Genomic DNA, 15,842 nt, shown 5'->3' with positions numbered 1-15,842 from the left:
CTCATCTTAAAATTATTTACACATTAGGGTTGTGCTTTCACCAAGATCTCCTCTGCCCACAAAATCCAAGGCAGAATTCCCTGTTTCAGTTGAAATAACAAGCGAGGAGCTTGAAAGTGCTTCACCACATTTCCAAACCCCACAAAACTCCTGCGGGTGTGTGGCCAGCCAGACTTATCCACTCTTTTTTGACATGATCAACCTGACAGCCTACACAGGCCTGATCCTGCAAGCGCCGGGTTTGCCTCATTTAGGCAGAGTTTCCCAGACTCTGCCCTTCACCCCGGTTCCATCAGCGACGCTGTGGAAGCCAGACCCGCGGCAGGAGGGTACCGGAGTCACCGTGTCTGCCTGCAGCTGGATCACAGAGTTACTGCTGTGGGTGCAAAATAAAACCAGGAAAAACAGATGGATGGATGGATAGATAGAGGCTACACCACGAACATCACACCCAGGCTTTCCTGCCTTGGTGTTTGCATGCCAGCTGTGCCACCAGCCACTGGCACTCTGAGCAAACCTGTCCCCATCACCTTGGCTGACAGGAAGCCGCAGAGGAGTGATGCAGGTCCTCACACTTCAATGCCAAGAAAACCTGCATTTCTCTGCCTATGCCACATGCGTAGCAGAAAAACTATGCCAGGAATGCAAAAGAAGGCTGAAAGTTTTTATGGGGACTAGTTTTTTGGATCTCTCCCTGCCTGCAGAGCCAGATGTCTTTCAGCTCCTCGGTATCTAACATTACAGAGCTCTGAGGGAGCTGTATGTACATATGAATTTCTGCACTTAAACCAAAACAGCTGTTTCTGTACGATTTAATGCTCCAAACCCTTAGCCTGCCCTGTGGGGACAGTGACAGCCAGTGTCCCCCAACTCCTGAGCTGTTTCCAGTAGGATGTTCTCACTCCCTGCCCTCCTGGAGCACACAGAAATGAGCTCACTGGCACAGCACACCACAGTGGGGACAACTTCCCCCAAGCTCCTGTATGGGGAGAAAGTGGAGTTTGGGGAAAAAGCTGCTGACCCTGGAACCAGTTTTGGCTGGGGACAAGCAGGAGGAACCTTCCCACTAGATGGTCATGGAGATGGAGCCAGCTTCCTCACGTGGTGGGATGGTGAAAACTGGGACAGGAGAGATTTGGAGTGGATATAAGGAGAAACATTTTCTCCAGGACGACAGTGGGCAGGGAGACGTTATACTGGATCCATCCTTGGAGGTTTGCTGGATAAAGCCCTGACCACCCCACTGTGATCCCGCTTTGGGCAGGGAACTAGACATGAGCCTGCAGCCCAGATCACACCGTGGTGCCCAGCAGGGATCTTGTCTTGACAGTTTCGCGGGGTGTCTGTGCGCTCCAGGCCCCCATTTCCCCACCCCAGCGGCCAGGCGGCCCCTTCCAGCGATCCTGGGGCTAGGGCCGGCAACTCCCGGTTTCCCGGCCTTGGCGTGTCGGGGAGGGGACAGCGGGGAGGCAGCGGGGGCTGGCCCGGAGACCCTGCCCGGCTCCGCCCCGGGACCCGCGTCCAGGCGCCGGGACCGCTCCCCCCGCCGCTACACCGGGAGGGAGGAAGGAAGGAAGGAAGGAGGGAGCGAAGAGGGGAGGGAGGGAACGAGGGAGGGAGGATGACAGCACCGTGAAGAAAAGCAGGGGACCCTCTGCCGTCCCTCCTCCCGCACGGCAGGACCGGGCGAGCTCGCCCCGCGGAGCCACTGCCGGTAGGTGCGGCGGGAGCCGGGAGCGGGACCGATGGGGCCGGAGCGCAGCCGGGGGCCGGGACCGGGGCGATGGGCAGCGAGAGCCCCAGGGCAGGGGGGAGGATGGCGGCGGGGGTCGGGCCTTTCCCGGCGCGGCGGGGAGTTGCGGGAAGTTGGGCGTGCGAGGAGGGGCCGCGGCCCCGAGCCCCCCCGGGCAGGGGGAGCGAGGCCGGTGGGGAGCCCGGGGGCTCGGCAGCCGCATCCCCCCGCGGGGCGGTCCCGGGCTCCGCTGGGTCCTTTGTGCGCCCTCCGGCCTCGGCCGCTCCTTTGTCTCGGTGCGGGGCCCCGGCCGCCCGCTCCCGCAGCGGGGCAGCGCCGGCGGTGCCTCCGTCCCTGACTCCCCTCGGCCGACAGCCGGATCCCAGCGCCCTGCCTCCGAGAGAGAGTCCTCCCGGCACATGACTGCCCCAGCAGCTCTCCTCGTGCCTTTCTTTCGGGGAAAGAAAAACAGGAAAAATGCAATCAATGGAATAGAGTCGGGCTCTGCGGCGGCAGCGCTGAGCCTCCGTCCGGAGCGAAGCGCGGCTGGGGCGGCAGAAGGAGACTTTGGAAAAGGAGACTTTCTCACAACCATCCCGGAGTTGCATCATCCGGCCTGTCAGCCCCTACCAGGGAGCACTGGAAAGTTGTCCTCACCCTTTCCCCTCCTGCCTCGGGGCCTCCGGGGCACGCTGGCCCTCGGGCCGGCTCCCGGCACCGAGGAGCCAGCGGCATTTCTGCCGGAGCCGGGGCTTCGACATCCTCACGGTCCCAGAGGGGACCTGGCTGGTATGGGGGTACCTTAGGATGAAAAAGACCGCCCCAGCAGAGCCCCCACTCAGAGCCTGCCGGCATTTCAGTAGCCGCTCCCACATCTGGGGGAGCTGCCCGCACCCCACTGCCTTTGCGCCGAGCCTGGCTTTGCTGCCTCGGGGAAAGTGTCTCTTTTTCCACAACACCACGCCAGGACAGGGATTTAACTCCGCAGTTTTCCCACATCTGCCATGTTGCTTCAGTGTACGACTCATTTTCGCACCAAGACCCGGGCACAGGTCACTATTTCCCCCCAGCAAACATCTATTGCCGCCGGTCCCTCCCAGAGGTCCCGGGAGTGCTACAGACGCCTGTCTCGGGGTGAAAGGGACACGGAGCAGGGCAGAGAGAGAGCGGTGTCCCTGGTTTTGGGGTGGGTTTGGCGGAGGAGCTTCCAGGCTAGTGCGGAGCAGCGAGGAGAAGGAGCGCGGGGCGGTGGGAGGGACCGTGGGCTCTGCGCCCCAGAGAAAGGGCTCATTGAGGCAGGGCCGCGCACTTGCGGTTGCCGGCGTGGCCGGGGGCTGCCGGCACGCACAGCAGCCGGCATTGTGCCGCCGGCGCCGGGCAGGCCCCTCGCCCGCCTTGGTGGCCTGTGCTCCGGACCCCCTTGCTGCCCGGCAGCTTGGCCCGTTCAGTCGCCCGTTCAGCTGCCGTTCAGTCGCTCACCTTTGCTGCAGGTGGTATTTGCAAAACCCACCCCAGCGGTGCCTGTGGTTTCCAGCAAGCTGGCTTCGAGGTGGTAGGTGTTTCAACTGCCTCCTGGTCCAGATCCAACCCCAGAGGCCGGTCTCTGCCTGGCAGATGCACATTTTCCCCCATGCCCAGCACAGATGCCTCTGTGTCTCCCATCACAATCACCGGGGGTGGGAGCAGCAGCTCTCCTCTCTGCTGGGTTGGGACAAAACACCTCTCTTGGACACCACCAAGGTGAGGGAGAGCCTAGACTGGTCTGTCCTGGCCACGAAGCCTGTGCTGGTCCTGTCACTGGCGTTACTGTGCCAACACCTGCCTCTAAATCCCATCTGGGATTCAGTGGTTCTTGGGAGACGAGGAGCAAGGACAGCTCATCTGGTTCACCCCCGAACTCAGGGTGCGACAATAAAGAGTGGACAGGAGACAACCTTGTGCATCTGGAGTTTGAGAGATCATGCAATGAAAACAAAGTTGTGTCAGTGGTGCCTGTTTGTACCAACACCCGCTGCCGCTGCTCCTGAGTGTAACCTCGGCCAGAAGGACTTTCCGTTCCAAACTTTCTTCTCTGATGGGCAGTTTCCAGGCTTCAATTTGATGAGGCCTGTGGCTATTCTCGGTTGCTTTATAAACATCGTAGGCGGTGACATTTCCCTCCCTCCTTCCTTTTTTTAGCTTGACTAGACATGTTTTTAACCAAAAAATACCTGTCCAGACAGACTCCTTACATGTGCTGCAGGGCAAACCAAAGCAGTGTTGTGCTTGTGCCATGGCTTGGAGGACAGCCAGGGCCAGGGTGAAAATTGCTGGGAGATGAAAGCAAAGTGGGAAGCTCCGGTGGCACGTTTCCCAAAGCCAGCCTTGGGAGGAAGCTGGGAGCGGAAATAGTTGATAGAGTAAATACAGAGGATTTTTTTTCCCAGGTTGCAGACAAAGAGCAGCGCAGACAGCAGATAAGCCCATGCTCCTTATCTCTTTGTTGTTCCACCCCTGTGTTTTGCTGGCCCTTGTGTCTGCTGGAAATCTGATGAAGCAAGGGATCCTGGAGGGAATTACTCCGAGCAGCGCAGCAGTGCAGGGGGCAGTGAGCTCAGCTGCAGCTCCCTGTGGGCTCTGCGTGGGAGCAGATGGGGGCTGGATGGACAGAGGGATCTGGGGCAGGGAGGGAGCTCGCACGTAGGTGCTTCATTGCTGCTCCTTGTCCGAAGTTCAGTTGTTGCCTGTTGAGTCACCGGAGGAAAATGTGACTTCATACAGTCTCACCTCCAGCTGTTTTCCCCTGCCAGCCACAGGCGCCTTTCCTTCCTGGAGCTCACCTGGTGTGGGTTCAGGGCAGCCAGAGGAGGGGGATGAGAGCCCCAAGGCTTTGTGGAAGACCTTCCCTTGCCCAAAACCAAGCGAAAACCCTTGCTCTTCTCTCCCAGTCAGGCAGTCCTGCAAAATGCTCTGCAGAAGGGTGATGAGCATCCCATTGCTCCTTCCTCTCCCCATGGGCCTTGCTGTCCTTGCTCTGGAGTTACACTACCCTGCTCACCCCACCTGCACCACCACTGGGAGCATCCATCCCGTGAACTGACTTGCTCCAGTGGACTGGAATGGTTTGGTGTCTCCATTACCGTTCAAGTCCTTCCTTCTTGCTGTGGCAGGGTTAGGGTAACTTGCTGGTAGTAGCAGATCCTACCTGGGCAGCTCTGCATGGGAACAAAATTACCACCACCACCTAAAAAACCTGCCCCTATACTGGCTTTGACTCAGTTGGGAAATCCATAAATCCTTTATCCTCTTGGCAGTGGGAATTGTAGAAGTCCTTGCTGAAATGAAAAGCACTTCTAGCCTGAAGGATAAGTCAGGGAGCAGCACCTGAGGACCCGTGGGTGCTGCTGTCTGGGGCGCCTCAGTTCCTGGAAATTACTGCTCTTTGCTTTGGGATGTGCAGAGCAAGAGGAGAGCAGTTGCCTGCCATCACCAGGGACAATGTCCATCCGTCCGTCTGTCTGCTCACACTGGTGGAGCAGTCACTGGTGGCGCACCCCGGGGCGGCAGCAGCATCCTGGTGGTTCTCCTCATCCCTCCCATCCCAGTGGAGCCCGGAGGGGAGAACACGGGGCACACAGAGCCCCTCTGTTCCCCCTCACAAAGGGATGCTTGTCGCTTGCGTGCTGCCCCATCCGGGCTGTGCCCCAGTGAGGAAGAGCTTTGGGATGTCAAGCAGCCCCCACCAGCCTCGCCAGGTCACCTGCGTGTACCCAGCCCCACGGCTCAGCCCTGACAGGGCCCCTGTGCCTGTGGCTGCTGCCCCGCAGGTCCTGGGCCGGACGTTTGCAGCCGGCTGTTTATTTAATGAATTATGTCTGCCCCAGGCCTGGGAATGAGGGTTTTGCCAGCACTGCTGGACATGGCTCTCTGTGTCATCTCTGTGAATAATTCCTGGTCTGTGGCTCATTTGTGGTCGGGCAGCTGGCGGCATTAGAGGGGAAAAACCCCAGGCTGGCTTTGCCCATGGATTTGTCTGAGGAAGTGGATGATGGCATCCCCCTGCGTGCACGCTGCAGGCAGCAAGGGGATTGTCCCCAGCCCCAGGCGAGGGCAGTGATGGGGACCGCCGCTCCTTGGGATGCCACAAACCCAAAAGTCCTTTGCCACAGCCAAGTCGGTAACTCTGGCAGGTGCTGAGAGACGCAGCTGCACACCGAGGGCTTTGTATGTTTGATTTCTTTCCTTGGTTCCTCAAATACTCCGACAAGTCCTGTCATCACAAGGGCACGACCGAGGAGGGGGGACTCAGGGGGCTACGTGGTGAAAGGCACCTGCCCCGGCTGCTGGCCTGTCCCCGAGGAGCAGTGTGCTGACAAACTGAGCCAACAGGGCTGTTAAACACACACACACACACACACACACACGTGCTGGGTGATGTCGGTGCCACTCGATGAAGGGGGAAGCCCTGGGGTCCCTGAGGGAGGACTTGGGAGCTGCCATGGCTCTCCAGAGTCCCTGGCATCTCACTGAATCCTGAGTTTCCTGGATGCGTGGGTGCAGGTGTCTCTTTTTAGAAGCTTTTGCTGGGAAGGGGATGGCTGAAAGCCAAGCCCTGAGAGCTGAATGGTTTGCTCAAGCCTAGAAACTCCTGGTCCTCACACAGGGAGGACTGGGGACCGGACAGTCTGGATGTTGCCCTGGCCACGGGGCACATCCCTCCCCTCCTGCCTGTGTTCCCTCCTTCCCTGCGGGAGGGACATAGAGCGAGCAATACCAAAAAAAGCACATTTTGGCCAAGCACGATGCAGAGGAGGTTGGGATGTGATGCAATGCCTGGCAGGGCTTCCCTGCTCCACACCCTGCTGAGGGATGGGGGCACCGTGGCTCGGCCGGGGCATCTCCCCTCTGGCAAACCCCGGCGCTCCCCAATGGATGGGGCTGTGCCTGGCTCCCCCCTTCACCCCAGAAAGCAGGGGTGGTACGGGCTGCTGGAGTCATGCTGGCAGAGCGAAACAAAAGCCAAATAGACTTTCCCTGAGTCACTGAAAGTCTGGCCAAGAAAGCAGGACGAGCAAACGGCATCACCCACGCAGCTGCCCGGGCGTGCAAACCAGCGGGCAGGGAACAGGAGCCCTAGGAGTGTAAATGTGCACACCTGACACATGCTGGGGACCTGCCCCAGAGCTCCAAACAGCAGCTTTGGCCCCCCAGATCTCCACCACATCCCAGCTGGTGTGTGCATTTGCAGCAATGCAGAGTGGTTTCCACCAACACCCCAATTTCAGCACTGGGAGGAGGATGCAGAGGGATCTTTTCTGCTGGGCAGGGATGCCAAGTCTCCTGGTTTTACCTCCCACACCAAATTTTTTTTTTCCTTTTTGGCAAAATCCCACCACCACCCAGAGCATTTTACACCCCGAAGGGGACTGGCAGAAGCAGCGTTTTCCGGCCCGTCATCATTCCTGGAAACTCTCTGGGTTTCATTTTCAGTACTGAGCAGCTGCTGCTGCTGTGCTGGGGGAAGGCGGAAGCCACGCAGCCCCACACCAGGGCCCTACGGCAGAGCCTCCAACCTTCCCCAAAAGTAGCTCTTTCCAAAGGCTGGGAGCCACAATGTGCCACAGACTGGGATGATCCGAGGGGTCCCTCACTGCGGACAGCAGGTTTTACCAGTGGGGAGCAGGCAGCTGTCAGGGCAGCAGGGATTGGGTTTCAGAGCACGCAGGGGTGGCTGGTGGAAGCGTGGGAAGGGGTCCTGTCGGGCAGACGTATTTTGGGAAGGAGGGGGAGCAGCTGATGGAGCCTTCATGCAGCTGCTCCTCAGGGGTCGGATAGAGCAGTAGGGAGGAGCTCCCCCTTTTTTACTGGTCTTGTCAAGCCTTTCTCGGAAAGGTTCAGCCTCTGACTGCCTGCAGGGAGGCACCACCACCATGCTGACCATTCTTCTCCCTACAGGCAGGGCTGGCAAGACAGAGGATGCCCTAGCCCAGGACACCTTCCCGGCAGACAGGAGAGATCTGTGTGTGCTCCCCATGGAGATCCGACGCGCTTTACCCCAGGATATCTGGGAGCTGCTGCACTTCTTGAAGATGAGGAGCAAGTACGCCGTCCTGCTGGTCTTCGTTGTCAGCCTCGTCATCATCGAGAAGGAGAACAACTTCATCTCCAGGTAGGGAGCGGGTACCTGAGCCACCCCACATTTTTCACCCTTTCCCCCACATCCCGAGCTCCTGTGCAGCAAGGGCCCCCCAAATCCCCCACCGGGATGCAGGGGTGGTCCCGCTTTTCTCCAGGCTGGGCTGGGTCTCCCCGCAGGGTGTCAGACAAGCTGAAGCAGTCCCCGCAGGCACTGACAGAGGCCAACAGCACAGAGGTCAGCCTGGCGCCGGCCGAGAACGGCTCACTGGCCTCACTGCAGGAGCTGGACGCCGCCTTCTCCCAGCTGAGGTCCCACCTGCACAACCTCACCCTGCAGCTGGCAGGGGATGGAGACCCCGGGCCACGGCGGCACGTCCTGCTGATGGCCACCACCCGCACCGGCTCCTCCTTTGTGGGGGAGTTCTTCAACCAGCAAGGCAGCATCTTCTACCTCTTTGAGCCCCTCTGGCATGTCGAGAAGACAGTGACCTTCCTGCCAGGAGGAGCCAGTGCTGTGGGCTCAGCCTTGGTTTACCGAGACGTCCTCAAGCAGCTCCTCCTCTGCGACCTCTACATCTTGGAGAACTTCATCTCGCCAGCGCCCGAGGGCCATCTGACGCCCTTCCTGTTTCGGCGGGGCTCCAGCCGCTCGCTCTGTGAGGACCCTGTCTGCACGCCCAGCGCCAAGAAGGTCTTCGAGAAGTACTACTGCAAGAACAGGCGCTGCGGCCCCCTCAACATCACCCTGGCCGTCGAGGCGTGCCGGCGCAAGCAGCACGTGGCCCTGAAGACGGTGCGTGTTCGCCAGCTGGAGTTCCTGCAGCCGCTGGTGGAGGACCCTCGTCTGGACCTGCGCATCATCCAGCTGGTGCGGGACCCCCGGGCCGTCCTGGCCTCCCGCATGGTGGCCTTCTCGGGCAAGTACGAGACCTGGAAGAAGTGGGCATCCGAAGGGGAGGCTCCCCTGCACGAGGAGGAGGTGCAGCGGCTGCGGGGCAACTGCGAGAGCATCCGCGCGTCGGCCGAGCTGGGGCTGCGGCGGCCGGGCTGGCTGCGGGGCCGGTACATGCTGGTGCGCTACGAGGACGTGGCGCGGGCACCCCTGCCGAAGGCGGAGGAGATGTACCGCTTCGCCGGGCTGCCCCTCACCCCCCAGGTGGAGGAGTGGATTGGCAAGAACACACAGGCGCCCCATGATGGCAATGGCGTCTACTCCACGTGCAAGAACTCCTCTGAGCAGTTCGAGAAGTGGCGGTTCAGCATGCCCTTCAAGCTGGCGCAGGTGGTGCAGGACGCCTGCGCCCCGGCCATGCAGCTCTTTGGCTACAAGCTGGCCAACAGCCCCGCCGAGCTGGCCAACCGCTCCTTCAGCCTGCTGGAGGAGGCACAGCCCTCCTGGATCACGTAACAGCACCGGGGGACGGCGGCGGGGCAGAACGAGAGGCTGTGGCCCTGCTCCCGGCCGGTCCGGAGACGACCTGGGGGTCCCTGCTCCTGAAAATGCTCCTGGCTGCTGCCACATGGCAGCCCCAGGAGCTGGAGCACTCTGGCAGAGCTGACCCCAGAGTCCTGCAGAGCCTGAATTACACGATTTTCCCAGGAACGGGGAAAAGGCAAGGGTGAGAGGTGGTGGGTTCGGCACCAGAGCCACCTCCCCAGCCCGGGAGCTGCACCGAGGAAGAGGAGGGTGAGGGCAAGCTGAGGGTGACAAGACCAAGCACCTCTGCATTGCCACTCCCTGTCCCAGCTGGGACAGGCAGGGACAAGATCGCTGTGGTGCCAGCAAAGACACAGACCCCAGAGGCCTTACTGGTTTTGTGCCTTCATACACCAGCACAGATTGGGAACTGCCCACAGAGCCCTGGACGGCACTTGGGCTGCAACAAAATGAGGTGACTTTGTGGTTTGGTGCTCTTCAAACTTGGTTTGGGAGGTTTGGGGTTTTTTCCTTTTTTCCCCTGTGTATTTGCATACCAGGTGAATTTATTTATTTATTTTGTGAAAAGGAGGGGGAGGCTGGTCAAAGAGCTAAGCCCAAAAATCAGAGCAGCACAACATACCACAAAGAAACAGGGAGACACCCAGAAGGGAGGTCCCATTTTGGCTGGAGACCAACACGTGTCCTGCTGTATGATCCTGGGAGAGCCCCAGGGACTGATGGGCTCTAAATCCCCCAAGCCCCGCGCGGGAGCAACTGCGAACTTTGGCAGTGCTGAAAGATGGTCGGACTTACTTGATTAAAAACAAAAACACCAGCACAGAGCTCAAGCCTCTCCTGTCTCCTTAGCATTGGTGGGTTTCCCCTGCCCCAGGGGGAGCCCCAGAAATATAGGCCAATAGCACTGGTGAGTGACCAAACCTGGTGGAGGCCCAGGGAGTTTCAGGGTGTTTGCCACGTGCAGACGTTCACCTGGTGCCGAGCTACCCCATCCAATTTACATTTCATTAATTAAAATGCCTATTTTTAGCTCTCTTTGCAGCACATCCTTTTTCTCCCCCATGTATTTTAGGTTACAACAGCCACCTGAGGGAGAAGCCAGGCGTTTCAGTGGAGGAGAGGGGTTGCCTCCACCTAAGACTTGCTGAAGTCCAAGGGCTCCCAGCAGCCACACGTCCCCTCTCCCCAACTGGAGCTGTTGGCCAAAAGCAAAAATTAATAAATAAAATGAGGCGGCGGCTGGGCACAGCTGGGCTGTGCTTCTGCCGGCCGAGAGGAGCGTGCTGGGGCTCCAGCGACGGGCTGCGGCTGGGCTGAGCTCACAAAAGCTGCGTTTTTGACGCCGGAGGGAGAACAGAGGCGGCATTGAGGAGCGCGGGGCCGGCCGGCGGGGAGCAGCCGCGCCGGAGCCCTGCTCAGCCACCCGCCCGTCCCGGCTGCGGAGGTTTTCCGAGCGGGTCCGGGCATCATCTGGCCTCAAGGTGTGAATTCAGGGCGCTCGACACAGGCTGGATGGGAACAGGGTGCAAAAATTGGCACTTTTTGGCGCACCCTCATCGCTTAGAGGCGGTGGAAAGCGTCAGCCCCCTCCCTGCCTCACACGCAGCTCTCCGCATCACAAGCAGCCCTGGGTTTGCTGAGTGAATCGGGTTTTGTTTGGAGGCTTCCTGCTGGGAAAGCAGCAGGGTCACTGAGGTCGGATGGATATTCCGCAGCTGCGCGCTGGGAAAAGCTCACAGAGCTCAGCCAGGGTTGGGGGGAACGCGGCCGGACCCAGGTCACGGGCAAATGCCTCTGGAAAAGTACCGTTAAGTTGGCTTTTGCAGAGAAAATAAAATTTAAGTTAATCGTTTGTAAAACAGCACAAGGGGTGAATAGCTACTGAGCTGCCACAGCCGGGGAAGGGATGCAGAGGGTGCCCAGCATTCCCCTCCCATCCAGCGTGCAGGCGGCGCTTCGGGGCTTGGGGAAATCCAGGTTCAGGGCCAAGGACAAACAAATAAGGGAAATACAAAGCACGTGTCGAGGGAACCGGGTGCTAGGCTGAGCTGAGGCCAAGAGGGGACAGTGACAATCAACCATTCTCACCTGGGCTGCCTCAGCCCCGGCTGGCTCCAGCCTGTCATTTCTAGCCAAGCACGAACATTTATTCCTGGACACCCTCCAGCTTCCCGTCAAAAACGTCACAGGACAGAGAAAAAACACGCCCCCGACCCATGCAGATTTCCGCGGGGCTAATTGCTCCCATTAAACCCGCGGAGCCGAGACTCCTGCCCGGTGCCAGGCACGTCGGGAAGCCACGGGGGACACGCGGCTCCTTCTGAGACCAGAGCAGCTGAATTCCCCCTGTGCCGACTAGGGGGACGTTTATCCCCCTAGGAGAGGGACCTCCCGCTCACCCTGCTCTGGCTGCTGCCAGGGCTTGCCCTGCTCTTTCCCTAGAGGGAATGGACGGCATGGATTTGGAAGGAAAAGCACACCTTGGGAAAGCCACGGCAAGAGACAAAGCCTTAGAGCAAGGACATACCTGCATCCAGACGAACCATGCAGGACGCCCACAACAGGAGCTGCAACAAATGCAGCCTTACCCTTTCTCCATCCACACCAATGCCAAAAAACCCCAAACCATCCTCTTTTCCAGGGATTTAAGCCTGCAGAAATAAAACACACCTGAAAGGCTCAGGCTTGCCTTAAAGTAAGCACCCTGTTTCCCACCCTTTCAACAACCTGCAGCTATACTGCCTCTACCACAGCTGTGCTTTGTGGGGAATTGACCACACTGTGGTGATGCTTATTGTCACCAGAGAGACCCTTTCTGCAAGAAGCCCAAGAGCAGCAAGGGGAGACGTGCCCTGTGGGACAGAGCCACCAGCCAAAACTGCTTCTCCTGAGGGTCATTGTAGGTGACACAAAATGATGTAGCAACAATGAGAGCTTTAATAAATGATGGATGTGCTCTCAATGTTCCCCTCTCAGTGGGATCTTTCTAGGGTAATGCTTCCCTCGCTGGTCTAATCCAGAGTTGACTTTGGACAGCAGGTACATCCTGCTGTTTCTATGCCTCCTTCTTGGAGCACTCAGGAGTGGCTGTGATGGCATGGCTGGGCTTGCCATGAAGAGGCAGTTCTTGATTGAGGCAGAAGCTGCCATTGCCAAGGAAGAGAGTTGTCAAGGTGGGCAAGTCTCTGAAATGCCATCTTAGATGCCCCTCAGTTTAATACCCAGGTGGCCCTGCTGGGCCACGAAGCAAAGCCTCCAGGTTGGCCCACAGAAATCCACAAAAAGGCCTTTTTCCAGCTTGGCACGAGGTTTGTCCCGAACATCAGAAGTTGTGGCTGCTCTGTTGTTGTCCTGACCCCCCATTCCCTTCTCCTCACTTGCTCCTGCTCCATTTAATGGGATCAGATGAGCTAATCCCTCATGTCTCCTCGCAGCGCTATCAGATGGGATTTGTGCACAGGGGCTGGAGGGAAGGAAACCCATCCTCCCTGCCCTCTTCCAGCTTCTACTGGAGGCTGGATCCACCCTTGCCCTTCGCTCCATCACAGGGCTCGGTGCAGTTACCGCAGGGAGCTGGTCCAGGCTTCGGCTTCACGGCCAAACAACGGGTCAGTGGGGAGACCCGTGGGCCAGTGAGGGACCCTGTGAGGGCTGCAGCACATGTGGATATTTCAGTATTAAATGACAGCCTTGTTTTCTGTTGTGTTTTTCTAAGAGACTGCATGCCTGACCAGACTGCATTTCTTGGTCTGCATCCCATATTTATCCTGTAATTACACCTTCGGACAAAGGCTGCCTGTCTGCAAGGCTGATTTTTTTAAGGACACAGTTTTATTCTATGCTGTGCTCTCACTGTAATGAAATCTGGGGGGCAGGGAGGAGAAAATTCCCCACAATTCATGGGTGAAAGCTGTTCTTTCTCAAAATCTGCCCTGAGAGCAAAGGAACTTGCCCGAGCCCTCTCCCTTTTCTCTAGGAAAACCTTACTGCTGACTTCCTTTATTCTTCTCTACCACCCCACAAGGATTAATGCTGCAAACCATGTTATCCCATAAAAGAAAGGTGTCACCACACTGTCAGTCCATGGGCTCCTCTGCTGCAGGAGCAGAGAGTGTTTCCAGAGAGATCCCCACAATCCTTGCAGCCAGGCAGCTGACCTGATAAAGCTCTTTGTTGCACCTGCCTGGATCACAGCACAACAAGGGATGAATATCCACAAAATGGCATTTCTGTAAAATTCCCACACTTGGCTCTGGAGGGGTAGGGAAGATTTGCATGGCACGAAACCCCAAGGCAGTTGCTGGAGCTGTTTGAGCTGAGGTTTCCTCCAAGGGGAAGAACAGCCCTGGCTCTGCCCCTGCTCATCTCATGCTGGGGGCTGACATGAACCTGGCCATCCCTGGTTCCCCAAAACCTGCCTTGGGATGAGCCTCTCGAGAGGCCCAGTTTGTAGGTGCCGATGGCAGGTAAGACAAAGCCCATCACCACAGCACACTGAGCCTGACAAACTCATCCCACTGCAATGCAGCGAAAGAAGAGCTGGGAGCACCTTGGCACAAAGCCTGCTGCCATCCCAGGAACAGGGAGAACAGAGCCGTGGCACGGCCCTGGGATGGACTGGAACCCTGCTACCAGCTCCGTATGGCTCCTCTTATGGATACAAAGATCACCTGAACCGCAGAGACCATTGCATTTCACCTTTGGGCCTTTCCTGAATCCCTTTCCTGGATGGGATTTGCCACCAATTTATGGGCTGGCACGTACAGAGGCGCTGCCTATAAATACAAGTGACTGGTCCGGTCTGACCGAAATAAGGTGATTTTGGTGTTATGGCCCATGAGAAGCAGCTTGTCTTCCCAAGCCAGTGTCACTGAAAAACTGAAAATGAGAAATGAAGTTTGTTGGGGAGAGAATAAATAAAACAGGACCTTGTTGATTTCTGCTAAAAGTAGATTTTTATTTATAAAGTATAAAATGGCCAGTGTTGATGTTTAAAAGCAGCCAGGAACTGCCTGAATTGGTTTTTCCAGGCGATTCTTTGCCTGGCTGCAGCCTTTCCACCTTGGCTGCAGCAGAGATCCCTGAGGCATGGGGGAGGAAGCAGATCACCCAGGAAAAAGGGGGAGCTGTGGGGCGGGTGCCAAGGAGAGGCAAAGCAGTTTGCCTAGAGCAATCCCTCATCCCTGGGAGACTCAAGATCCCCCTTTCACTGAAGCACAGCCTCAAGCACTGCAGCCACGCTGGTGCCGCTGCAGCTGTCGCAGGACAATGTACAGGACACGTCTGCGGGCAGAGGGAATGTGCTGTGCGAGGCTGCTGATACAGGAGAGTATCTGGGGGTTTGCAGAGGTGGCTGTGAGCCAGTAACAGTGTCTCCAGCAGCTCAGGCTTGACCAGCTGGGATGGGGCCTTCAGCCTGGCCCAGGTAGGATAACAATTCTCCAGAGGAGGGTGAAGGGAAGGATGTTATCCTTCTTCCAGCCTGTCTGGGCTGCTGCAAAGTTACATGCCCTGGTGCTCGTGGTGGGCAGGACAAGGAGGCCCTGGCTTAGGGGGGGTTCAGGTGAGTGCAGAGCAGGGCCACTTGTGGGATTGTAAGGTCTCCCCACACAGCAGCTTTGTACCCATCCTTGGATTAGTTATACTCAGAGGGATTATTAGCTCTGGCTGATATTGCATTAAACCCTATGAGAAGAGGATACATATATGTACCCATGCTGCCTGTCTCAGAGTGGCAGAACCCCTTCTCTACACCTCTTCCTTCCCACTGGATCCCTGCCATCCCGCAGGGAGCGTTCAGTCCACAGGGCAGCTGTGAGGAAAAGCCCAGGGAACCTGATTGCTGCTCCTGGCCTCCTGCCTGCCCCTGCCCCACAGATTTGTTTGCAGAAGGCAAACACCTCTCTGAGGCTGGGGAGCTTTCACCTCAGCCATCTGCCTGCAGCCAGCCGGAGAAATATCATCAAAACATCTCCTCTGCCAAACCCAAGCAGCAGCCTTGGGCACTCAGAATTTCTTCCTGTTTGCCTGGGGCTGGATGTGAGGTTTTCATAATGTCTCCTTTTACCCTCCCTGCTTGCTTTGGGCACCCTTTTTGGCACTGGCCTTTTCTTCCTTTGTTGGTGCATCTCCAACTAACTGGTCCAGATATTTCCCTCCTTTTTTTGAAAGGTTGCCCTGATCTTCTGGTGTCCAGCCTGATCACACCAGGTGATAGGGGAAATCAGGGGAATACTCCTGGAGTAATCCACTGCTCTCAGCAGTATGTGCTGTAAAATATGTGCAAATGCCCGGCATGAAAAGCCCGAAACTGCCTCTGGAAAAGCCAGAGCTGGGCGCAAGGGTGCAGAGGAAAGGGGAGAGGGCAGCAACACATGGAAAGTGGTGATTCATCCTCAGCATCCTCATCTGCTCAGAATGGGCCTTTGATCCAGCTTTGCTCCACAGGATAAAGAGCCAGGGGAGTTATGGAGGTAAGGACAACCCCGCCAGGATGGGATGGGTTCACACACACCAGGTGCCAAACAAGCCAGCTCATGTAATTTGAGGGAAGAG

The 15,842-nt window shown here is 57.7% G+C and overlaps 1 protein-coding gene across 2 annotated transcripts; it reads left to right on the top strand.

The window, feature by feature from the left end:
* Window positions 1-1,617: 1,617 nt before the first annotated feature.
* On the top strand, window positions 1,618-10,384 carry CHST3 (carbohydrate sulfotransferase 3). Of its 2 annotated transcripts, none has more exons than XM_027661039.1 (3): window positions 1,618-1,714; window positions 7,667-7,880; window positions 8,027-10,384. In XM_027661039.1, the coding sequence occupies exons 2-3, from the start codon at window positions 7,744-7,746 to the stop codon at window positions 9,255-9,257; spliced, it is 1,368 nt and encodes a 455-aa protein (XP_027516840.1). In that variant the 5' UTR covers window positions 1,618-1,714; window positions 7,667-7,743; the 3' UTR covers window positions 9,258-10,384. The 2 variants fall into 2 exon arrangements, with proteins under 2 accessions (XP_027516840.1, XP_027516841.1); XM_027661040.1 differs by lacking the exon at window positions 1,618-1,714 and adding an exon at window positions 7,305-7,374.
* The last annotated feature ends 5,458 nt before the right edge of the window (window positions 10,385-15,842 follow it).

This window comes from Corapipo altera, unplaced genomic scaffold (assembly GCF_003945725.1).
Source record: "Corapipo altera isolate COAL_440 unplaced genomic scaffold, ASM394572v1 133, whole genome shotgun sequence".
Lineage (NCBI taxonomy): Eukaryota > Metazoa > Chordata > Aves > Passeriformes > Pipridae > Corapipo > Corapipo altera.
This window is presented reverse-complemented; position numbering and strand designations above follow the sequence as displayed.